This window comes from Coregonus clupeaformis, chromosome 31, assembly GCF_020615455.1.
Source record: "Coregonus clupeaformis isolate EN_2021a chromosome 31, ASM2061545v1, whole genome shotgun sequence".
Classification (NCBI taxonomy): Eukaryota; Metazoa; Chordata; class Actinopteri; order Salmoniformes; family Salmonidae; genus Coregonus; species Coregonus clupeaformis.
Window position 1 is genome coordinate 20,550,851 of NC_059222.1, and position 25,132 is coordinate 20,575,982.

General features: G+C 43.8%; 1 protein-coding gene and 1 pseudogene across 2 annotated transcripts; both read left to right on the forward strand.

Annotated features, from left to right (window-relative positions):
• Window positions 1–2,897, forward strand: part of LOC121546981 — a 38,479-nt pseudogene extending 35,582 nt beyond the window's left edge.
• Window positions 2,898–4,575: 1,678 nt separating this feature from the next.
• Window positions 4,576–22,937, forward strand: LOC121547224 (protein kinase C and casein kinase II substrate protein 3). Of its 2 annotated transcripts, none has more exons than XM_041858381.2 (10): window positions 4,576–4,899; window positions 10,156–10,224; window positions 11,096–11,252; window positions 11,460–11,695; window positions 12,966–13,121; window positions 13,457–13,632; window positions 20,943–21,063; window positions 21,228–21,292; window positions 22,374–22,453; window positions 22,600–22,937. In XM_041858381.2, the coding sequence occupies exons 2-10, from the start codon at window positions 10,168–10,170 to the stop codon at window positions 22,713–22,715; spliced, it is 1,164 nt and encodes a 387-aa protein (XP_041714315.1). In that variant the 5' UTR covers window positions 4,576–4,899; window positions 10,156–10,167; the 3' UTR covers window positions 22,716–22,937. The 2 variants fall into 2 exon arrangements, with proteins under 2 accessions (XP_041714315.1, XP_041714317.1); XM_041858383.2 differs by lacking the exon at window positions 4,576–4,899 and adding an exon at window positions 5,097–5,174.
• Window positions 22,938–25,132: the final 2,195 nt, after the last annotated feature.

Sequence of the window (25,132 nt, forward strand, 5' to 3'; positions counted from 1 at the left end):
AGGCTGCTGCTGTTTAGTCAATTCTAAATGTTTCACTAAGTGCATTGTGTACTGAAGCACAATAACCCCTTTTACTTTTCTTCTCTTTCAGATATTCGGGGGATTTCTCCGTCTCATTTCAGAGCCCCCCCACGGCCGGCTCCACTTCCCCCTTACCCACCTCCTCCCCGCAGCATCGCCCGCCAATCCTCACCCCCAATCTCACCGCCACCCCCTCTGGCTCGCCCTCCCACCAGCCCACGCTGCAGCCCAACTGGACCCACTCCCCCTCTCCCCAGATACCCACCTCCCCCTCTCACTCCTCCCACCCTCCCCTCTCCCCCACCTACTCACCCTATCCCACGTCACCCAAACATCGCACTAAGTACCGTGGAGCCAAGATATTTGACTTCCAGTGTACCCCTGGTCCAGAGCTGAGGTCGTCTGTGTCCCGCCGGCGCGCCCCCAGCCCCCTCATATACTCCACAGACCGCCCCAGCCCCGCCCCTACCAGACCCACTTCCCTCCCCATCCTCCCCAGCACCCATGTCTACAACACCCCCTTTGATTTTCCCAATCCTCTCACCCCTTCATCCCCAGGCCACGCCCTAGGAGACCCTTATAACCCCTCCACCCCTCCTCTCTTCCCCACATCCCCACAACCTCCCTGTGCCCTCCTGGTCTCCCGCTCCCTTTCCCCCACCCAGTTCCTCTCCGGTGCCTCCTCACCCTCCATGCACCTGCCCCCCTCTCCGTCCTGCCTCAGCTACCCCCATCTCACCCCTCCTCCCCCAGCCAAGCCCTTTACCATCAAGCCCCTGTCCTACTGGACCAAGTGGGACGTGGCCGACTGGCTGGCCTACCTAAACCTGGGGGAGCACCGGGAGCGCTTCCTGGACAACGAGATCGACGGCTCCCACCTGCCCTCCCTAACCAAGGACGACTTCCTGGATCTGGGGGTGACGCGCGTCGGCCACCGCATGAACATCGAAAGAGCACTGAAGAGACTGACTGACAGGTGAGGAAGGAGCGGCATGAACAGAGTCAACGCACAGACAGAGGCTACATGTCAGCCAGGTGGCAAGTGGAAATAACGAGAGAGAAAAAGAAGGACGGATGGAGAAGGAAAGACAAGTGCCTCTTTCCTTCCCTGCGAGCCAGATGATTCCATCCCCTTCCCTTTTAGTCATAAAGCATTTTAAGTTAAGTTATTCCATCTCTCTCTCTCTCTCATATTTCATATTACTACATTCACTCCTTATTCATTTTCTATTCATTCTTATTTCTTGATTTACCCTCCTCCCTCTTTCCTCAGGCTCTTCTCTCCAATGCATGACCCTAGCCCCTCCCCTGAGCCACAAACTGAGAGAGTGAAAGATGAGGTGACTCAGAGCTCAGAGAAAGACAGAGAAACAAACTGACTGAGATGAAAACTAAAGAAGACCAATGGATACAAACAGACTGTGAGTGACTAAGACAGGAAGGGATCATGATGGACAAGGCTTAATCACGCCAAGAGAGATTTGGTATGAGTGGAGGACAATTGTTTGGAATCTTTTTTGAGATTAACATTGATTGCACGTGTAGAAACACTTACGACACACAATCATGTCTTAAACAATACAATTTACACACACTGTACAACTACTGATAAATAGGCTTTTAATTAACACATGAACACACACACACATTTGACTGCTGCCTGAGTTACAATAAAAGGAGAAATGCTAACAAGAATCTTGAGATTGGAATGCTGCTACCCATACAGAGAGGGTAAGCCCATGGATAAACTAAAGGTAGTGGTGAAGTTCCTCTAATAAACAGTAAGGGCCCTATTCTAACTTGTCCTGAGATTCATGCGCAAACTTTGACTTTACACATATTATATAATGGGATTGGAAGCTATGGTTGGCATGTGTAAACTTCAGAATATGGTCATAAAATGGAAAGGTACATTAATTTGTTTTGTACCAAGTGCTGATTGCAATAATTCATTTCAAACAGGTCAGGGTCTTATTGATATTTAATCATTCAAATGTGTGTTTAATGACAAATATTCTACAAATATACAAAACATAGTCGTAAAATGACATTATTATAATCATGGTTATTATCTTTAGAAAGGCTGGCAGGAGTATGTCAGAGAGGGGCAGAGGAGAGTTTAATATGGGTTTGTTTTTCCCTGAGACATGGCTGGAAGGAGTCCACAGCCATGTCTCAGAGTTTGCTAAGAACTCATGTCATTTTACACTAAACCGCTACTTGTCATTCATTCATGATGTTGATGTTTACGAGCATAGCACATGTCCAGGGATGTGAGCGTCTTTTATCCCATGTTCACTCACGCACAGGTGCAACGATCAAAAAGGGCTTATACTGCGTGTCTGTCAGTCTATATGGTGTCTGGTTACCTTAGCCCTTTCCCTCTGAGTGTGTGTCTGTGTATGGCGATCTGTTTGTCAGCCTGCCTTGTTACCCAGGATCCTTTACCCACCCTCTGCCCCTCTCTCTTATGCCTTCTCCACAACTCAATGCCAGTTTTCTAACGGTTAGAAAACGTAGAGATGTATATTTTGCGCCAGTTGACAATCCTAACTTTGCCCTATTTCATAATATTCTCTACGAAATCTCTCTCAAGAGAGCACTTTTTCAGATCCACATATTTCAGAAAAAGCACACACACACACACACACACACACACACACACACACACACACTCGCACACACACACACACACACACAGGCTCTTTTAGATACCTGTTTGCTATTGCCTTCAGTGAAATGCATTGTAAGGTGAGGAATACACTCAAAGTTTTTACACATCATTTATAGGTCTATATCAGTGATGGGCAACTTTGATGGGGGTGGGGGCCACAAAATCTGAACTCATCATGAGGGGCCGCAGTGGCTTACGGGTCTGCGTACCCACATCCATACCCACACGTGCAGTCAGAGCTGGCCCTAGCCTTTTGGGGACCTAAGTGACAAGTTTGCTGCAATTCTACACATTTTGCCACGGGGCGGAGAGAAGATTTAGCAGTAGTATAACTAATTTCCTACAGTTCTACTCATTTTGCCATAGGGTGGAAAGAAATGTTTGCAGTTTTTAATATGATATCTGCGTGAAAGTAACTAACTAAATCAATAGGGCCCCCGACATAATCAACCATGAACCCCCCCGACAGTAATTCAACCATGATTACCACAAGTTTAGATATCTGGCTAGACTAACTTACCAACCTAAAACAATTTAGCTGACATGGGCTAATTGAGTGACTGTCTGTGACTGACCTAACAAAAGCAAAACCCTGACTCAGCCCCCCCCCCCCAAACATATTATTATTATTTATATAATTTTTTTGTATTGATCCGCAGGCCTGCAAAAGGGGGCGGCCGGCAGTTTGCCCATCCCTGGCCTATATAATATAATGATTATGATGATGACAGTAATAACATCAATTATAGTATAATTTAACAATAATTATTATATTAATGATTAGGTATATGTAAACATTCTAAACACTACAGAATCTCTTGTCTTCCAAATAGTGTGAGAAAGTATGTGAAGCTACTTGTTTTGTTTCGTTCTCTTTATTTATTATTTCCGGTAAATGCTTTCTGTACTGCTCTACTAGTCCGACCATTACCTACTTTATCATTCCTGTGAAACTAATGCACAACAACACACATTCTTTAAGGTTGTTGTCATTCAAGAACCTTCCAATGGAAATGATTGAGCGGTAGTGTAGAAAGCATTATGTTCTATGATTTAAAGAGTATTTTAGGACTAGTAATATAAACATATAATGAATATGATGAATATATACAGTATGAGCAAATGTATGCAGAAATAAGAGGTATTTATGAAATTTTGTTTAAAATGAAGTACAGAAATATACTGATAAAATATGATAAGAGTTATAACTAAGGTGTTGAAATAAATGCTGAATAAACTATTGAACTGTCTTGATATTTTTTCCCTCTCTGAATCAAAGGTTTCTAGGTTCACATAAAGATCCAATCTAGACTGTTCTGTTATGATTGACTCATTTGGCAGCTTCTCCTCCTCCCAGCCCACCAGGGGCCTTACAGCATATTGTTCTCATGTTCAGGATTACTTCAGATCTGGCAGAATGAGGAAACGAGGCCACTAAGTACTTGGATTCATCTGTTGTAATCATACACTGTAGGAGGTAAGGTGGGTCTTTAAGAAGTGGGTAGTCAGGGAGGAAAACTGAGAAACCAGCTAGGGGTCAATGAGAAGTCATTCCTTGACATACTTGGACAGGTTCTGATGCAGTGTGTTTCCAGGACCCATTGCATCAGGGAAACCCCAACCCTCACTTTGCATGCAAGCAGTGTGGCAGCATGCGCATTATGTGGTCTGGGAGTATGTGGCATAGTCTCTTTGGCAGTTATGACAAATTCCGTCACATCAGAGAATGGAGTGTTGCAAAGGTGCCCAGGGTGAATGTGACATTTCACAGGGCTGCTCCTTACACACACACTAATAAGATCCCATGATGCAGTGCCACATTGACACAACGCTGTGTAGAGGGTCGAAATAAACTTAGCATACTCTTGGGCCTACTTAACGTGTCGACACTACAGTTCTTTAGCACCATATTGAGAGAGAGAGGGAGGGCAGGAAAGGAGGAGGAGGAAGTTCGTTTTTGTAATAGACTATACAGTAGGAGTTGTAGAGAGGGAAAGTGAGAGAGCAAGAAGGGGTAGACTAAACAAATCATCTGACACTGAGAGTGTCAAGGAAACTACGAGAAGAAAAAAAGGAGGGATGGGGGAGAGTGAGTGAATAGGGGAAGACTTGGATAAAACTTCAGAAAACAGCAAGAGAAAGTTGACCAACAGTGGAATAAGTATTAGGCTAGAACAGCACCGCCAACAGCGGAAGAGTGAAAGGTAAGAATTCTCTTTATTTTTCCTCTTGCCAATCAATCATTGTTTTTCATGCAAATTCACAGTCTTTGTCTTACTTTTGTTGGCTTTGCCTTGGTGACTCACTCTTTCAGATCACACTGGTGTGTGTAACTGTAAGTGCCAGGGAAAATTGTGTCAGTGAGTGAGGAGCATGTTTTGTAGAAGAGACACGGAGAGAAAAGAGAGACTGAGAGAAAGTCTGAATGGCCCAAGAACTAACTAACTTGAGTAGTCACTAGTGATTCAGAGAGAGACGTGTAAGTGATGATTTCTCCCAGGCATGGTTTTTATTTTGTCATGTTTGAATGAGGACTTTATCATTTCAATTATTTGAACACAACTTGAATGTCTTTTTATTGGAATTATTGTCAAACTGTTCAGTGTGTGAAACGGAGCAAAGACAAACTAGCCAATTGATACTCCGTTTCACACAGAGGAAATGATCACTCCGACAATAAAGTGCCAATGTGTTATGGAGACAAAAATAGGCATTGTAAGTGTCTCTGAGTGCTTGTGTGTTTGTGTATGGATCTGTATTATATTGTACTGATCAGAAAACCTCTTATACTGACATAACCTCATGTGTTAATTTCAAAAAAAACTTTGACTACAGTATTATTTGTTTTCCAAAACCAAGCTTTCTCCCCTCGCACTTTGTTGTCATGTTTTCCATGTTAAAGGGACATACTGTAAGTGAGAGGAGAAGATGGCTCAGCTAATAGGGAGGCTGTTAGTCAGAGCCAGGGAAAGATGACCTTTCCCTCCTGTTTATTTTGGGACAGCAGCAGAAAGAATGTCAGAGCTGGGGTGTTCAATTCCTGCTGTTAGATTCCAACCTATAAATTCAGTCTCGGAATGACACTCCCCATACTCACGATAGGTTCCGATATAGCATAGATGTAAGCAATGTAATGTATAAACTATAGCTGCGAGCAGCAATGAACGGGGTTCACAGGATGACAGAAAAGACACCATATCAGTTGGATAACAAAGCAAGCACTCTATCAGGTAGGACCTATCATCCTTTTCTGTGCAATCAGCGAAAGCTTTACCATGTTTATCTCTCATTACCACAAGGATTGATGCAAGTGAAGTTTAGTCTAGTGCTCTAGATTGGCTTAATGTATTGAGTTATATATATATATATACATATACACTGCTCAAAAAAATAAAGGGAACACTTAAACAACACATCCTAGATCTGAATGAATGAAATAATCTTATTAAATACTTTTTTCTTTACATAGTTGAATGTGCTGACAACAAAATCACACAAAAATTATCAATGGAAATCAAATTTATCAACCCATGGAGGTCTGGATTTGGAGTCACCCTCAAAATTAATGTGGAAAACCACACTACAGGCTGATCCAACTTTGATGTAATGTCCTTAAAACAAGTCAAAATGAGGCTCAGTAGTGTGTGTGGCCTCCACGTGCCTGTATGACCTCCCTACAACGCCTGGGCATGCTCCTGATGAGGTGGCGGATGGTCTCCTGAGGGATCTCCTCCCAGACCTGGACTAAAGCATCCGCCAACTCCTGGACAGTCTGTGGTGCAACGTGGCGTTGGTGGATGGAGCGAGACATGATGTCCCAGATGTGCTCAATTGGATTCAGGTCTGGGGAACGGGCGGGCCAGTCCATAGCATCAATGCCTTCCTCTTGCAGGAACTGCTGACACACTCCAGCCACATGAGGTCTAGCATTGTCTTGCATTAGGAGGAACCCAGGGCCAACCGCACCAGCATATGGTCTCACAAGGGGTCTGAGGATCTCATCTTGGTACCTAATGGCAGTCAGGCTACCTCTGGCGAGCACATGGAGGGCTGTGCGGCCCCCCAAAGAAATGCCACCCCACACCATGACTGACCCACCGCCAAACCGGTCATGTTGGAGGATGTTGCAGGCAGCAGAACGTTCTCCACGGTGTCTCCAGACTGTCACGTCTGTCACATGTGCTCAGTGTGAACCTGCTTTCATCTGTGAAGAGCACAGGGCGCCAGTGGCGAATTTGCCAATCTTGGTGTTCTCTGGCAAATGCCAAACGTCCTGCACGGTGTTGGGCTGTAAGCACAACCCCCACCTGTGGACGTCGGGCCCTCATACCACCCTCATGGAGTCTGTTTCTGACCGTTTGAGCAGACACGCACATTTGAGGCCTGCTGAAGGTCATTTTGCAGGGCTCTGGCAGTGCTCCTCCTGCTCCTCCTTGCACAAAGGCGGAGGTAGCGGTCCTGCTGCTGGGTTGTTGCCCTCCTACGGCCTCCTCCACGTCTCCTGATGTACTGGCCTGTCTCCTGGTAGCGCCTCCATGCTCTGGACACTACGCTGACAGACACAGCAAACCTTCTTGCCACAGCTCGCATTGATGTGCCATCCTGGATGAGCTGCACTACCTGAGCCACTTGTGTGGGTTGTAGACTCCGTCTCATGCTACCACTAGAGTGAAAGCACCGCCAGCATTCAAAAGTGACCAAAACATCAGCCAGGAAGCATAGGAACTGAGAAGTGGTCTGTGGTCACCACTTGCAGAACCATTCCTTTATTGGGGGTGTCTTGCTAATTGCATTTCAACAGCATGTGAAATGTATTGTCAATCAGTGTTGCTTCCTAAGTGGACAGTTTGATTTCACAGAAGTGTGATTGACTTGGAGTTACATTGTGTTGTTTAAGTGTTCCCTTTATTTATTTGAACAGTGTATATATATACAGTACCAGTCAAAAGTTTGGACACACCTACTCATTCAAGGGTTTTTCTTTATTTTTACTATTTTCTTTATTGTAGAATAATAGTGAAGACATCACAACTATGAAATAACACATATGGAATAATTTAGTAACCAAAAAAGTGTTAAACAAATCAAAATATATTCCATATTTGAGATTCTTCAAATAGCCACCCTTTGCCTTGATGACAGCTTTGCACACTCTTGGCATTCTCTCAACCAGCTTCATGAGGTAGTCACCTGGAATGCATTTAAATTACAAGTGTGCCTTCTTAAAAGTTAATTTCCTTTTTAATGCGTTTGAGCCAATCAGTTGTGTTGTGACAAGGTAGGGTAGGGGGGTGTACAGAAGATAGCCCTATTTGGTAAAGGACCAAGTCCATATTATGGCAGGAACAGCTCAAATAATCAAAGAGAAACGACAGTCCATCATTACTTTAAGACATGAACGTCAGTCAATATGGAACATTTCAAGAACTTTGAACATTTCTTCAAGTGCAGTCGCAAAAACCATCAAGCGCTATGATGAAACTGGCTCTCATGAGGGCCGCCACAGGAATGGAAGACCCAGAGTTATCTCTGCTGCAGAGGATAAGTTCATTAGAGTTACCAGCCTCAGAAATTGCAGCCGAAATAAATGCTTCACAGAGTTCAAGTAACAGACTCATCTCAACATCAACTGTTCAGAGGAGACTGTGAATCAGGCCTTCGTGGTCTAATTGCTGCAAAGAAACCACTACTAAAGGACACCAATAAGAAGAAGAGACTTGCTTGGGCCAAGAAACACGAGCAATGGACATTAGACTGGTGGAAATGTGTCCTTTGATCTGGAGTCCATATTGGAGATTTTTGGTTCCAACCGCCGTGTCTTTGTGAGACGCTGTATGGGTGAGCGGATTATCTCTGCATGTGTAGTTCCCACCATAAAGCATGGAGGAGTAGGTGTTATGGTGTGTGGGTGTTTTGTTGGTGACACTGGTGACCAAGAACCCAATGGTCACTCTGACAGAGCTCCAGAGTTCCTCTGTGGAGATGGGAGAACCTTCCAGAAGGACAACTATCTCTGCAGCACTCCACCAATCAGGTCTTTATGGTAGAGTGGTCAGACGGAAGCCACTCCTCAGTAAAAAGGCACATGACAGCCCGCTTGGAGTTTTCCAAAAGCCACCTAAAGACTCTCCAACCATGAGAAACAAGATGCTCTGGTCTGATGAAACCAAGATTGAACGCTTTGGCCTGAATGCCAAGCGTCACGTCTGGAGGAAACCTGGCACCATCCCTACGGTGAAGCATGGTGGTGGCAGCATCATGCTGTGGGGATGTTTTTCAGTGGCAGGGACTGGGAGACTAGTCAGGATCGAGGGAAAGATGAACGGCGCAAAGTACAGAGAGATCCTTGATGAAAACCTGCTCCAGAGCGCTCAGGACCTCAGACTGGGGCGAAGGTTCACCTTCCAACAGGACAATGACCCTAAGCCCACAGCCAAGACAACGCAGGAGTGGCTTCGGGACAAGTCTCTGAATGTCCTTGAGTGGCCCAGCCATAGCCCGGACTTGAACTCGATCGAAACCTGACAGAGCTTGAGAGGATCTGCAGAGACGAATGGGAGAAACTCCCCAAATACAGGTGTGCCAAGCTTGTAGCGTCATACCCAAGAAGACTCAAGGCTTTAATCGCTGCCAAAGGTGCTTCAACAAAGTACTGAGTAAAGGGTCTGAATACTTATGTTAATGTTATATATATATATATATATATATTTTTTACATTTGCAGAAAGTTCTAAAAACCTGTTTTTACTTTCATTATGGGGTGTTGTGTGTCGATTGATGAATAAGGCTGTAATGTAACAAAATGTGGAAAAAGTGAAGGGGTCTGAATTCTTTTCGATTGCACTGTATGTATACCTTATGGGTCCTTGAGGCAAATTTGTTCAGCATGAGGAAAGACACCTACATACAAAGTTTAAAGTCTCTAGGTCAAATGGGGCGACGGATATGAGGGTTTAACTGAGACTGCTTATAACAGCGCCACCTATATGCCAATCGGTGCCATTCTTTTTGACAACGTTTCTGTGTGCCAAATTAGGAAAAAAAGTTACCAATCTAGGCTTGAGTTTTTTGACCATGCAGAGAATAGCAATAGGTTTCACGGCTTCGCTGTGAACCCCTAATAATGTCTCATCAAGTCGCAGCTGGTTCCAGCACTGTAGGCACACTGTAGGAGTCAGTTGTTTTTTGTTGCATTTTCCATTTCAATGAGATTCTGTATATTCCTAATCATATTTAATTTGAGTAAATTCTGTGTTTACTAATTATGTCATCAAGCCTAAAAATGTCATTAAGAATGGTCACTGGCATGCACATTTCAGATTTATGAGCTAAGTGTTTATATTTAAAAGATAGATGTCAATTGTGTAATTATATATCTGTTGATATACTTCATGTAATGATGCAATCTCTGTGAAAGCACTGTAGGATGTTGTTCATGATCTTTCCCTTTCTTCTTCAAAGACGTCGCCAAAAATGTTGACGCTCCCTAGAGAACCCCCCGAGGACACCAGGATGCAGAGTTTCTGGATGGTGAGGAGGAAGTTACAGATAAAAATATCAACATTTTACAATAGTTTGAGGCTACTGATTATCTACACGACATGACCAAAAGTATGTGGACACCTGTTTCCAAAATCATGGGCATTAATATGGAGTTGGTCCCCCCTTTGCTGCTATAACAGCCTCCACTCTTCTGGGAAGGCTTTCCACTAGATGTTGGAACATTGCTGCAGGGACTTGCTTCCATTCAGCCACAAGAGCATTCGTGAGGTTGGGCACTGATGTTGGGCGATTAGGCCTGGCTCGCAGTCGGCGTTCCAATTCATCCCAAAGGTGTTCGATGGGGTTGAGGTCTGGGCTCTGTGCAGTCCAGTCAAGTTCTTCCACACCGATCAACAAAACATTTCTGAATGGACCTCGCTTTGTGCACAGGGGCATTGTCATGCTGAAACAGGAAAGGGCCTTCCCCAAACTGTTGCCACAAAGTTGAAAGCACAGAATCATCTAGAACGTCATTGTATACTGTAGCGTAAATATTTCCCTTCACTGGAACTAAGGGGCCTAGCCCGAACCATGAAAAACAGACCCAGACCATTATTCCTCCTCCACCAAACGTTACACTTGGCACTATGCTTTCGGGCAGGTAGCGTTCTCCTGGCATCCGCCAAACCCAGATTCTTCCGTCGGACTGCCAGATGTTATGCACCTGTCAGCAACGAGTGTGGCTGAAATAGCTGAATCCACTAATTTGAAGGGGTGTCCACATACTTTTGTATATATAGTGTATGCGTTCTCATAACTGAAGAGTCGATTCTATAGCAATACCCCTTTCTACAGTTTCCCTCTTCCTCCTGATCAATTCCTCTCTCCACCATTCCTCTCTCCCCCTCTTCCTCCCCAGCCAGGGAACTATGAGCGAACCGCCCGTCGCACTGACCAGTCCTTCCAGGCATGTAACGATATCATGGCCTGTTTCCTTGAGAGGGCTAAAGTAGAGAAGCACTACGCCCAGCAACTCAGTGAGTGGAGCAGCAAGTGGAAGGCCGTAGTAGACTCCCGTAAGTATAGGACAAGTAGGACTTCAGTACTGCACTACGATACTATAGTGCTCATTATAAACTCCTATCAAAACTATGAACAAGTACACTATCCCCATTCCTCCTACCTGGTCTTTTTATAATCAGTCGAATTAGTTACTATTCCCTAATCAGGTAAGTCTTACCTCTCTCTTTTTGTCTTTCCCTTTCTCGTCTCTCTCACCCTAGGGCCCCTCTATGGCTCCCTCATGAGGGTGTGGCAGTGTTTCTTCTCTTCCGCTGAGCGTCTATCCATCCTCCATTCCTCTATCTCCCAGTCTCTCCATACAGAGGAGGGGGATAGAATGAAGAGCTGGCAGAAGGAGACCTTCCCCAAAAATATATTCTGTGGATTCCGTGAGACCCACGAAAACGAGACAGGGTTTGCACGCGCTCAGAAACCTTGGGCCAAGAGGCTGGGAAAGGTTACAAAACCTATATGTTAGGTGTACATTACATCTTTATGAACTGACCAAATGGGCTTGTGTGTGTGTTGGGGGATTGTACTATAGATGTTCACATCCCTATTGATTGATTACGAGAACGTGAACTATAGGACTAACTGGTTCTCTATAGAAGTAGCATGCAAGGCTCACCATTGCTGGTAAGATTAGAATCTAGGTGATACATTCCTGAACCCTCAAAATATATTTTATGTAGCCTACTGTATGAGGCACACCCTATTATAGTGATTGGATTACTCCTAAGGGAGTTGTTCTTTTAACCTAAAATCAAATCAAATCAAATTTTATTGGCCACATGCGCCGAATACAACAGTGAAATGCTTACTTACAGCCCTTAACCAACAGTGCATTTATAAAACAACAACAAAAAAAGTGTTGAGAAAAAAAAGAGCAGAAGTAAAATAAAATAACAGTAGGGAGGCTATATATACAGGGGGGTACCGGTGCAGAGTCAATGTGCGGGGGCACCGGCTAGTTGAGGTAGTTGAAGTAATATGTACATGTGGGCAGAGTTAAAGTGACTATGTATAAAAATTAACCGAGTAGCAGCAGCGTAAAAGGATGGGGTGGGGGGGGGCAGTGCAAATAGTCCGGGTAGCCATGATTAGCTGTTCAGGAGTCTTATGGCTTGGGGGTAGAAGCTGTTGAGAAGTCTTTTGGACCTAGACTTGGCACTCCGGTACCGCTTGCCGTGCGGTAGCAGAGAGAACAGTCTATGACTGGGTGGCTGGAGTCTTTGACAATTTTGAGGGCTTTCCTCTGACACCGCCTGGTATAGAGGTCCTGGATGGCAGGAAGCTTGGCCCCAGTGATGTACTGGGCCGTACGCACTACCCTGTGCCTTGCGGTCGGAGGCCAAGCAGTTGCCATACCAGGCGGTGATGCAACCAGTCAGGATGCTCTCGATGGTGCAGCTGTAGAATTTTTTGAGGATCTGAGGACCCATGGCTATGAGTAGCCGAACTGCATTCAAATACTATTTGAAATAATTTCAAATACTTTAGCTGTGTTGGATTGAGATGCCTGTTGCATTGGAACCAATTAAAAAGTCCCAAATGTGCAAACCCCACCCACTTGGCACTCCAGTTAGGCTAAAGCAAAAGCTAAAAGTATTTGAAACGATTAAAAAATATTTTAACCCAGGTCTGATGACTAATGTCATGTTCATGGAAGCAGGTCATACAAAGTGTTTTAACTTTGTTTTGCATATTTTTGTTCCTGTATGTCGTAGCTGGATAAAGCCTGCGGTGTGTACCATAAGGCCTGCCATAAGGAACAGGTAGCCATAGACAGAGAGACGCAAGCCAAGCAGAACACAGAGCTGAGTCCTGAGAAACTGAAGAAGATCCAAGACGCTCGGGAGAAGGCCAGTGAGGAGAAAGACAAAGTGAGGAAAACTCAAAGGCTACGAACTCACAACTGCTAAATGTATATTCATTCATCTAAGAGAGTGTGGGATGCTCTACTAGCCAGATATGGACATTTTGCACTTTCCTAATCCCATGCCCCCATATGGTTTACTCCATTTTCCCCCACATACTGTTTCTTATTATGGCAGTGTCAAAAATGTGTTATTGTAACCACCACAGTAACCGCCTTCCATGTTATTGGTATGCGCCATCTTTGTTTATCCAGTAGTAAATAATTTGAATTGATATAGGCAAGCTTACACAGTCTTTGTTGTCAAGACCTGTTTTGATGGTATGAATGCTCTGATGAAAGGTCTGCAAGAAATATGAGAAGGTGTTGGAGGATCTTACGTCCTACACGCCTCACTACATGGAGGAGATGGAGGCCATTTTTGATCAATCGCAGGAGGAGGAGAGGAAGAGGATCAGCTTCCTCAAACAGGCCTTCATGTCCATCCACAGACACCTGGACATCACCAACAATGAGAGGTACAGGAGCCCCCTCCTTCTCTGTCTCTCTCCTCACTTGAGTGGGTGCGTGTGTGCATGCCTGTGTATGTTTGTGAAATGACTGTGATCTATGTGTACAGTTAGGGCTGTTGCGGTGACTGTACAGTTGAAGTCGGAAGTTTACATACACCTTAGCCAAATATATTTAAACTAAAGTTTTCACAATTCCTGACATTTAATCCTAGTAAAAATGTCCAGTGGGTCAAAGGTTTGTAGGCCTCTTTGCTCGCACATGCTTTTTCAGTTCTGCCCACACATTTTCTATAGGATTGAGGTCAGGGCTTTGTGATGGCCACTCCATTACCTTGACTTTGTTGTCCTTAAGCCATTTTGCCACAACTTTGGAAGTATGCTTGGGGTCATTGTCCATTTGGAAGACACATTTGCGACCAAGCTTTAACTTCCCGACTGATGTCTTGAGATGTTGCTTCAATATATCCACATAATTTTCCTTCCTCATGATGCCATCTATTTTTTTAAGTGCACCAGTCCCTCCTGCAGCAAAGCACCCCCACAGCATGATGCTTCCACCCCCGTGCTTCACGGTTGGGATGGTGTTCGTCGGCTTGCAAGCCACCCCCTTTTTTCCTCCAAACATAACTACAGCTCAGCGTTCATTGTGCCCTTTTTATTATTTCACCTTTATTTAACCAGGTAAGCCAGTTGAGAACAAGTTCTCATTTACAACTGTGACCTGGCCAAGATAAAGCAAAGCAGTGCGATAAAAACAACAACACAGAGTTACATATGGGGTAAACAAAACATAAAGTCAAAAATACAACTGAAAATATATATACAGTGTGTGCGAATGTAGTAAGTTATGGAGGTAAGGCAATAAATAGGCCATAATGCAAAATAGTTACAATTTCGTATAACACTGGAATGATAGATGTGCAAAAGATAATGTGAAAATAGAGATACTGGGGTGCAAATTAGCAAAATAAATAACAATATGGGGATGAGGTACTTGGGTGGGCTAATTTCAGAAAGGCTGTGTACAGGTGCAGTGATCGGTAAGCTGCTCTGACAACTGACGCTTAAAGTTAGTGAGGCAGATAAGAGTCTCCAGCTTCAGAGATTTTTGCAGTTCGTTCCAGTCATTGGCAGCAGAGAACTGGAAGGAATGGCGGCCAAAGGAGGTGTTGGCTTTGGGGATGACCAGTGAGATATACCTGCTGGAGCGCAGACTACGGGTGGGTGTTGCTATGGTGACCAGTGAGCTAAGATAAGACAGGGATTTGCCTAGCAGTGATTTATAGATGACCTGGAGCCAGTGGGTTTGGCGACGAATATGTAGTGAGGGCCAGCCAACAAGAGCGTACAGGTCACAATGGTGGGTAGTATATGGGGCTTTGGTGACAAAACGGATGGCACTGTGATAGACTACATCCAATTTGCTGAGTAGAGTGTTGGAGGCTATTTTGTAAATGACATCGCCGAAGTCAAGGATCGGTAGGATAGTCAGTTTTACGAGGGCATGTTTGGCAGCATGAGTGAAGGAGGCTTTGTTGCGAAATAGGAAGCTGATTCTAGATCTAACTTTTGATTGGAGATGCTTAATGTGAGTCTGGAAGGAGAGTTTACAGTCTAACCAGACACCTAGGTATTTGTAGTTGTCCACATACTCTAGGTCAGACCCGCCGAGAGTAGTGATTCTAGTCGGGTGGGCGGGTGCAAGCAGCGTTCGGTTGAAGAGCATGCATTTAGTTTTACTAGTGTTTAAGAGCAGTTGGAGGCTACGGAAGGTGTGTTGTATGGCGTTGAAGCTCGTTTGCAGGTTTGTTAACACAGTGTCCAGTGAAGGGCCAGATGTATACAAAATGGTGTCGTCCGCATAGAGGTGGATCCGAGCGTCACCAGCAGCAAGAGCGACATCATTGATATACACAGAGAATAGAGTCGCCCCGAGAATTGAACCCTGTGACACCCCCATAGAGACGGCCAGAGGTCCAGACAACAGGCCCTCCGATTTGACACATTGAACTCTATCTGAGAAGTAGTTGGTGAACCAGGTGAGGCAGTCATTAGAGAAACCAAGGCTATTTAGTCTGCCAATAAGAATGCGGTGGTTGACAGAGTGGAAAGCCTTGGCCAGGTCGATGAAGACGGCTGCGCAGTACTGTCTTTTATCGATCGCGTTTATAATATCGTTTAGGACCTTGAGCGTGGCTGAGGTGCACCCATGACCAGCTCGGAAACCGGATTGCATAGCGGAGAAGGTACGGTGGGATTCGAAATGGTCGGTGATCTGTTTGTTAACTTGGCTTTCAAATACTTTCGAAAGGCAGGGCAGGATGGATATAGGTCTATAACAGTTTGGATCTAGAGTGTCACCCCCTTTGAAGAGGGGGATGACCGCAGCAGCTTTCCAATCTCTGGGGATCTCAGACGTTACGAAAGAGAGGTTGAACAGGCTAGTAATAGGGGTTGTGACAATTTCGGCGGCTAATTTTAGAAAGGGTCCAGATTGTCTAGCCCAGCTGATTTGTAGGGGTCCAGATTTTTCAGCTCTTTCAGAACATCAGCTGTCTGAATTTGTGTGAAGGAGAAGCGGGGGGGGCATGGGCAAGTTGCAGCGGAGGGTGCAGAGCTGGTGTCCGGGGTAGTGGTAGCCAGGTGGAAAGCATGGCCAGCTGTAGCAAAATGCTTGTTGAAATTTTTGATTATTGTAGATTTATCGGTGGTAACAGTGTTTCCTAGCCTCAGTGCAGTGGGCAGTTGGGAGGAGGTGCTCTTATTTTCCATGGACTTTACAGTGTCCCAAAACTTTTTGGAGTTAGTGCTACAGGATGCAAATTTCTGTTTGAAAAAGCTAGCCTTTGCTTTCCTAACTGATTGTGTATATTGGTTCCTGACTTCCCTAAAAAGTTGCATATCGCGGGGGCTGTTCGATGCTAATGCAGTACGCCACAGGATGTTTTTGTGCTGGTCAAGTGTGGTCAAGTCTGAGGAGAACCAGGGGCTATATCTGTTCTTAGTTCTGAATCTTTTGAATGGGGCATGCTTATTTAAAATTGAGAGGAAAGCACTTTTAAAGAACAACCAGGCATCCTCCAGGCATCCTCTACTGACGGAATGAGGTCAATATCCATCCAGGTTACCCGGGCCAGGAGCCCTCAAAGCTCATCACAAAGCTAAGAACCCTGGGACTAAACACCTCCCTCTGCAACTGGATCCTGGACTTCCTGACGGGCCGCCCCCAGGTGGTAAGGGTAGGTAACAACACATCTGCCACGCTGATCCTCAACACGGGGGCCCCTCAGGGGTGCGTGCTCAGTCCCCTCCTGTACTCCCTGTTCACCCATGACTGCATGGCCAGGCACGACTCCAACACCATCATTAAGTTTGCCGACGACACAACAGTGGTAGACCTGATCACCGACAACGATGAGACAGCCTATAGGGAGGAGGTCAGAGACCTGGCCGTGTGGTGCCAGGATAACAACCTCTCCCTCAACGTGACCAAGACAAAGGAGATGATTGTGGACTACAGGAAAAAAAAAGAGGACTGAGCATGCTCCCATTCTCATCGACGGGGCTGTAGTGGCCACATCACCAATGAACTATCATGGTTCACAAAGCCTATTCCCCCCCAGGAGACTGAAAAGATTTGGCATGGGTCCTCAGATCCTCAAAAAGTTATACAGCTGCACCATCGAGAGCATCCTGACTGGTTGCATCACCGCCTGGTATGGCAACTGCTCGGCCTCCGACCGCAAGGCACTACAGAGGGTAGTACGTACGGCCCAGTATATCACTGGGGCCAAGCTTCCTGCCATCCAGTCCCCTGTAGCTCAGTTGGTAGAGCATGGCGCTTGCAACGCCAGGGTTGTGGGTTCGTTTCCCACGGGGGCCCAGTATGAAAATGTATGCACTCACTTAACTGTAAGTCGCTCTGGATAAGAGCGTCTGCTAAATGACTAAAATGTAAATGTATACCAGGCAGTGTCAGAGGAAGGCCACCCTAGTCATAGACTGTTCTCTCTGCTACCGCACGGCAAGCGGTACCAGAGCGCCAAGTCTAGGTCCAAAAGGCTTCTCAACAGCTTCTACTCCCAAGCCATAAGACTCCTGAACAGCTAATCATGGCTACCCGGACTATTTGCACTACCCCGCCCCATCCCCTTCTTTTACGCTGCTGCTACTCTGTTTATTATTTATGCATAGTCACTTTAACTCTACCCACATGTATATATTACCTCAATTACCTCGACTAGCCGGTGCCCCCGCACATTGCTCTGTACCGGTACCCCCCTGTACATAGCCTCCCTACTGTTATTTTATTTTACTGCTGCGTTTTAGTTATTTGCTTTTATTTTTTTACTTAACAATTTTTTTTATTTTAGTTTTTCTTTAAAAAACTGCATTGTTGGTTAAGGGCTTGTAAGTAAGCATTTCACTGTAATGTCTACACCTGTTGTATTCGGCGCATGTGGCAAATAAAATTGTATTTTATTTTATTTGGTCATTATGGCCTTCCAGGTTATGTCGATATAGGACTCGTTTTACTGTGGATATAGATACTTTCGTACCCGTTTCCTCCAGCATCTTCACAAGGTCCTTTGCTGTTGTTCTGGGACTGATTTGCACTTTTCGAACCAAAGTACGTTCATCTCTAGGAGACAGAACGCGTCTCCTTCCTGAGCGGTATGACGGCTGCATGGTCCCATGGTGTTTATACTTGCGTACTATTGTTTGTACAGATGAACGTGGTACATTCGGGCCTTGGAAATTGCTCCCAAGGATGAACCAGACTTGTGGAGGTCTACAATTTTTTTTCTGAGGTCTTGGCTGATTTCTTTGGAATTTCCCATGAGGTCAAGCAAAGAGGCACTGAGTTTGAAGGTAGACCTTTAAATACATCCACAGGTACACCTCCAATTTACTCAAATTATGTCAATTAGCCTATCAGAAGCTTCTAAAGCCATGACATCATTTTTCTGGAATTTTCCAAGCTGTTTAAAGGCACCGTCAACTTAGTGTATGTAAACTTCTGACCCACTGGAATTGTGATACAGTGAATTATAAGTGAAATAATCTGTCTGTAAACAATTGTTGGAAAAATTACTTGTGTCATGCACAAAGTAGATGTCCTAACGACTTGCCAAAATTATAGTTTGTTAACAAGAATTTTGTGGAGTGGTTGAAAAACAAGTTTTAATGACTCCAACCTAAGTGTATGTAAACTTCTGACTTCAACTGTATTACCGCCACACTGGCAGTCATGAGTCATGACCGCAGTAAAATTCCACGTGACTGTTGAGTCACGGTAATCTCCTTTTATGCACTCTGGTCATGCTTTGGTTGTACCCAACTTGTTAACTACCATAAGGTCCTAATGGCCTGGGCTCTATTGTCCCTCTAACCACTCTGACATCAATGCAAATGCAATCGAAAATCACATCCATCAAACACTTATCATTCAAACAGTAACATGCTACTAAAACTCACATCACTGTGATGATCAATTTGAAGAAAGAAATTCAACAGCAGGTTGAAACTGAGTGTAAAACATGGTCATTGTAGATGTTGTTTCAAAGCCTAACACAACGAAATGGACAGCCTTTCTAAGGTGATGATTAATTCAAAACCTCCATATGCATATTATAGTTTATGCATATGCATAGGATTATGAGCCCAAGCCTGAAAAAAACCCCTGAATTAAAATTATGATTGTGCCTGTTATACAATACTTAGCCTAGGCATATTACCCATGGCAGAAAAACATAAAACAATGCATGCTGGATGGACTGGTTACCTTGTGCTATGCTCCAAAATGTCTATCAACAAGTCTGGGAGAGAACGTATAGCCAGCCCTAGGCATTGCAGTTGGTTCATTGATTGTGCAGGGAGATTTTGAATAGCCTAATGATAGGGATTTCTTTATATTATCATAATTATATTCACATTATCTTTATCTACACAGAATATTTCACCACCATGAGTTTCCATCTCCTCCTCTCTCTCCTGTATTCCTTTCTCGAGCCCGCAGAGGGGCTGTCAACAGTTTAATGAAATATGTTTTGTGGCAATCGATGTTCCCGAACAGATTTCACTTGGTTTCCCAAATTAAGCACTGGGTAGCTGCAGGAACAGGGTTGGAGAGCCCATGGCATACAGAGTTTGGGCGGAATATCACCTGTCATGCAGCGAGAGCGTGCTCCTCAAACTGTGGTTGATAAGTGGAGTGAAATAAGTGTTCTTATATTTATTTCTCAGCGCCTCATATTAAGCACATGCTCCGCTATTAAACCAAAGTAGCCTAAGTAGCCGACCAGTCATCATTGAAAACGGACCGGCGGGAAAGTCGCGCGGCCTCCATTCACTATTCAAGTGCATACAGATGACATGTATTTTTTCCCCTGTCCCTGTTCCTGCCCATTTCATTTTACATATTAGTAAAGACAAGATTAAATTGAGAATAGTCTGATGGGTGAAAATACTGTATGATCACTTGATGAGAGAACAGATGTGCAGCCTAAGACAAGGAACATATACACTACATGACCAAAAGTGTGTGGACACCTGCTCATTGAACATCTCATTCCAAAATCATGGGCATTAATATGGAGTTGGTCCCCCTTTGCTGCTATAACAGCCTCTACTCTACTGGGAAGGCTTTCCACTAGGAACATTTCTGATGGGACTTGCTTCCATTCAGCCACAAGAGCATTAGTGAGGTCGGACACTGATGTTGGCCGATTAGGCCTGGCTCGCAGTCTGCGTTCCAATTCATCGCAAAGGTGTTCGATGGGGTTGAGGTCAGGGCTCTGTGCAGGCCAGTCAAATTCTTCCACACCGATCTCGACCGGCAGACTTTTGCATGACGATAACCAGCTGACAAAAGTTAATGACCACCACAGCCCTATCTACAGTGCATTCGGAAAGTATTCAGACCCCTTGACTTTTTCCACATTTTGTTAAGTTATATATTAAGTTAATATATTTTTTTATTGAATCCATTTTAGAATAAGACTGTAATGTCACAAAATGTGGAAAAAGTCAAGGGTTATGAATACTTTCCGAAGGCACTGTAGATAGGGCTGTGGTGGTCATTAACTATTGTCAGCCGGTTATTGTCATGCAAAAGTCTGCCGGTCTCACGGTAATTGGACGTTAATTAACATAAACACGTTTAGTATCTCCAGGCCTCCACGCATACAAGCTGCATACAAGTCGCTGATGCGCACTTTTGCAACATCTACATTTTAAAGAATCGAGAGGGAGAGGATATTAATACAGTATATTAATATCCTCTCCCATTCTGTCTGTCTCTATATGTTTGTCAGTGTGAAGACTGTGTACAGTGAGCTTCACCACACCCTCATGTCCATCAGTGAGACGGACGATCTGAGGGGCTGGAAGAACAACCACGGCCCAGGCATGCCCACTGACTGGCCAAAGATTGAGGTATACAACTGTGACTCATTACAGTGACCTTTGAACTTTGCTAGGGTTGATAGGCTTATTACTACCAGCCATATATAGAGCTCCGATTACTACTGTATACATACCATGTGTTGTGTGAAATGAGTTAATGAGGAGGAAGCACTAATGCTAATCTGTATCATCAGGAATGGGTCCCACCTGTGAAAAAGCCAAAGAATAAAAAAAGAGACAAAGTCCAGAAGGATAAACCGTAAGCTGTGTGTGTATGTGTGTGTGTGTGTGTGTGTGTGTGTGTATGTGTGTGGACTTGTTTTCCTATCTTGTCACGACCAGAATGTCCTGACAAAATGGGAAAACAAGAAATGTTTTGAAAAGTAAAAATGCTATTTTATTTTTAACATTTTGGGTTACCTAACCAAATTCACAAGAGTGTGCAAAGCTGTCATCAAGGCAAAGGGTGGCTATTTGAAGAATCTCAAATATAAAATATATTTTGATTTGTTTAACACTTTCTTGGTTACTACATGATTCCATATGTGTTATTTAATAGTTTTGATGTCTTCACTATTATTCTACAATGTAGAAAATAGTAAAAAATAAATAAAAACCCTTGAATGAGTAGGTGTTCTAAAACTTTTGACCGGTAGTGTATACTCTCTATATATGTTGTTGTTTCTCTGAAATACTACTAGCCACCCAGCAATTTTATAAAGTTGGCTTTAACTAGCCCAGATAGGTTCCCAATCTCCCAACCTCATAACTAGCTAACAAGAAGCCTTTTCGGGCTATCAATCAAGTTAGAGTAGCTAGCTTGTCTAACGATCTTAGCTGGCATGCCTGCTGGCAAGGTTGGTAGATATTAGAAAAGCAAGCAATTACTAAATGTACTGAATAAGACTTGCATTCCTTTCCAGATTTTACCCAGATTTGAGCAGAGAAGCATATTTAATTACCACCAGTCAGGAGGATAGACACAGCTCAAGAGGTATGGCTGTAGAATGATTATGGCTGTAGACTCCAGATAATAAAAGGTGTTTCAGGTGTTTGAAAAATGCAAAATTATACAACTTACTCTTGTATTTCCTTCCCCATCATATTTATGGGGTGCATGACGCCCCTGTTTAGGGTTAGGGGTTAAGGTTAGGGTTAGGGTTAGGGAAATTAGGATTTTGAATGGGAATTTTTACTCCCCAAAAAGTCTTGACAAGTATCGAAAACTTGGCTGTGTGTGCGCATGCGCATATACACACATATTACCATGTTCATTACAATTGATAAATACATTTTAAAATAAACTCTCATATTCAGCCTATCATTCCTCCGTCCTCTAGAGTGATGATTGGAGGAGTGAAGGTGCGAGCTCTGTATGACTACGTGGGAGAGGAAAGTGATGAGCTGTCCTTTAAAGCAGGTGACCTGGCACCACAATCAGTTCAAAACACAGTTCAATTCAGCATTATGTCTAAAGCATTGAGAGACGACGGTTCCTTTAGCCAGTCCAATGTCTCAAGTATATCATCCTGAATCATGTCTGTTTCCATACCTGTATTATTCCAGGTGAGGTGTTCCTGAAAGTTGAGGAGGAGGATGACCAGGGCTGGTGCAGGGGGATGCTGGATGGAGGAAAGGACGGCTTCTACCCAGCTAATTACTCTGAGGCTGTTGTGCAGTGATGATGTCATCCTGCCACGCCCACATTCAAGTGTTATGTCAGCAACATATTTTACAAAATGTGCATGTGTTCATTGACAAATCCACTTTGGTGCAAAAAAACTATTTTGAATTTGGATTTGACTTTGAAATCTTACCAAAAGAACCATTACCATGAAATGTTAACGCTCACAATGTTATCATAAATATCATGCTGAAATATGCAATGTAAAATTTTACCAATATCTAAAGATTGATACCCTCAATTATTTTATTTTATTTCACCTAATTTTAACATTCTGGCACAAAGAGCACACGTTCAACTTCATTAAAAAAAACATGTTTTCCCATCTCAAGAGGTACATTTAAAAAATGCTATGGTAAGTGCCTAATAAATGTCAAAGTAAGTAACTGGGTTGACCTTAACAGGGTTAAACGATTTCATCTTAAATCAGCAATAATCCCCTTGTGACAGGGTGAATGAAAGCTTGTTGTGTGCAACAGGGAGGGTCAATTGAATTCAAGCTTCACCCAAAATATTCCACTGTTAAAACATTTATAGCCTGTCTGTGTTATGCTTGACACAGTTTTCTACCACAAAACACCTGCTTTTACATTATGATTTGACTATCAATGTTTCTAAAAATAAATAAAAATAACAAGAGTTCAGTTCATGTAATAGGGTTGAGTTTAAAATGAGAGACAGATGTAAATTAATTTATAAAATAATCACATTAAATAATAATAATTTGTCAAAGCAACAACATTTCAATGATGGTGAAAACTGAGAAATGTTGGGGTTAAGTGGGTTAAAATCTTCCTAGAAGCAAAAAACAATTGCGAGGACATGTCAAAATAATGGTTTTTGGCACCTTAGCAAGTGCAGTTTTGTCACACAACACAATACCACAGATGTCCCGAGTTTTGAGGGAGTGTGCGATTTGCATGCTGACTGCAGTAATGTCCACCAGAGCTGTAGCCAGAGAATTGAATGTTCATTTCTCTACCATAAGCCGCCTTCAACGTCATTTTTTGAGAATTTGGCAGTACGTCCAACGGCCTCACAACCGCAGACCACGTGTAACCACGCCAGCCCAGGACCACATCCGGCTTCTTCACCTGCAGGATCGTCTGAGACTAGCCACCCAGACAGCTGATGAATCTGAGGAGTATTTCTGTCTGTAATAAAGCCCTTTTGTGGGGAAAAACACATTTTGATTGGCTGGGCCTGGCTCCCCAGTGGGTGGGCCTGGCTCCATGGCTGGGTGGGCCTGGGAAGACTTCACATGACTGGGCAGGGGCGCAGCCATGGGTGGGCCTGGGAGGGTATAGGCCAACCCACTTGGGAGCCAGGCCCACCCATGGCTGCGCCCCTGCCCAGTCATGTGAAGTCCATAGATTAAGGCCTCATTTATTTATTTCAATTGACTGATTTCCTTAAATGAACTGTAACTCAGTTAAATTGTTGAAATTGTTGCATGTTGCATTTATATATTTTTTCAGTATACATTATACAATGGTTGGGTCTAATCTTGGATGCTGATTGCTTAAAACCACATTCCAGTTTGTGTCTATTCCACAAGTTACCACCGGCTAAATCTATGACGTTGAAATGCCTATTTACTCTGTTCCTGTCACGATCGTTATAGGAACCGGACCAAGGCGCAGCGTGATAGGCGTACATCTTTTTAATAAAGTTCACCACACTAACAAAAACAACAAACGATACGTGAAGTCTAAAGGTTCACCAATACAAACCTATACAGAACAAGATCCCACAATCAACTGTGCAAAACAGGCTGCCTAAGTATGGTCCATCTGACTGCAATCCACTGTCTCATCAGCTCAGCCAGGCAATTTATATACTATATAGATCTACACTGTAAAAAGCATCTAGACATTATCTTCCATTTCTTTTAGACTAGCATTTGGTTTTCAACAGCAGAGTTTGTAATAACCTTGCTGTCTGTCTCTCCGACATTTGCAACATTGTTTCAATATTGAAATTCGATCTCCAGTTGTCCTATGGTAATGAACGTGTCGGGAAGAGACAGACAGGCTGGCAGCTTTTCTCAGCCAGTCGAAATCATGAATCACGAAATCATCATTTTTATGGATATACTGTATACGAAGAAATGTCAATAAAAAAACCGAAAATGCAGCTAGTTTGCTGTCATTCCAGCTTCAGTTTGAAGTGATTGTGTTAGCTGTGTAGTTGGCTATCTCTTCCGAACAGTGGCCTTGCGAGAGAGCAAATGTTCAATGCCAGGCGAAATCACACATCATTAGCTCATTGTTATGGATGTATCCCTAGAAAACAGCTTAAACGAATGCAAATGTAGCTACTTCGCTGTTATTCTGGCTGCACTGTTTGACGTGACCATGTTAGCCAAAGTTGGCTAGCTAGCAAGCAAGCGATAAGAACATTGCCAGCCATCAT

Coding starts and splice junctions, on each gene's coding strand:
- LOC121547224 (XM_041858381.2), top strand. CDS start 10,168: ATGTTGACGCTCCCTAGAGAACCCCCCGAGGACACCAGGATGCAGAGT. Junction 10,225..11,095: donor GGATGCAGAGTTTCTGGATG/GTGAGGAGGAAG, acceptor CTTCCTCCCCAG/CCAGGGAACTATGAGCGAAC. Junction 21,293..22,373: donor AAAGTCCAGAAGGATAAACC/GTAAGCTGTGTG, acceptor TCCGTCCTCTAG/AGTGATGATTGGAGGAGTGA.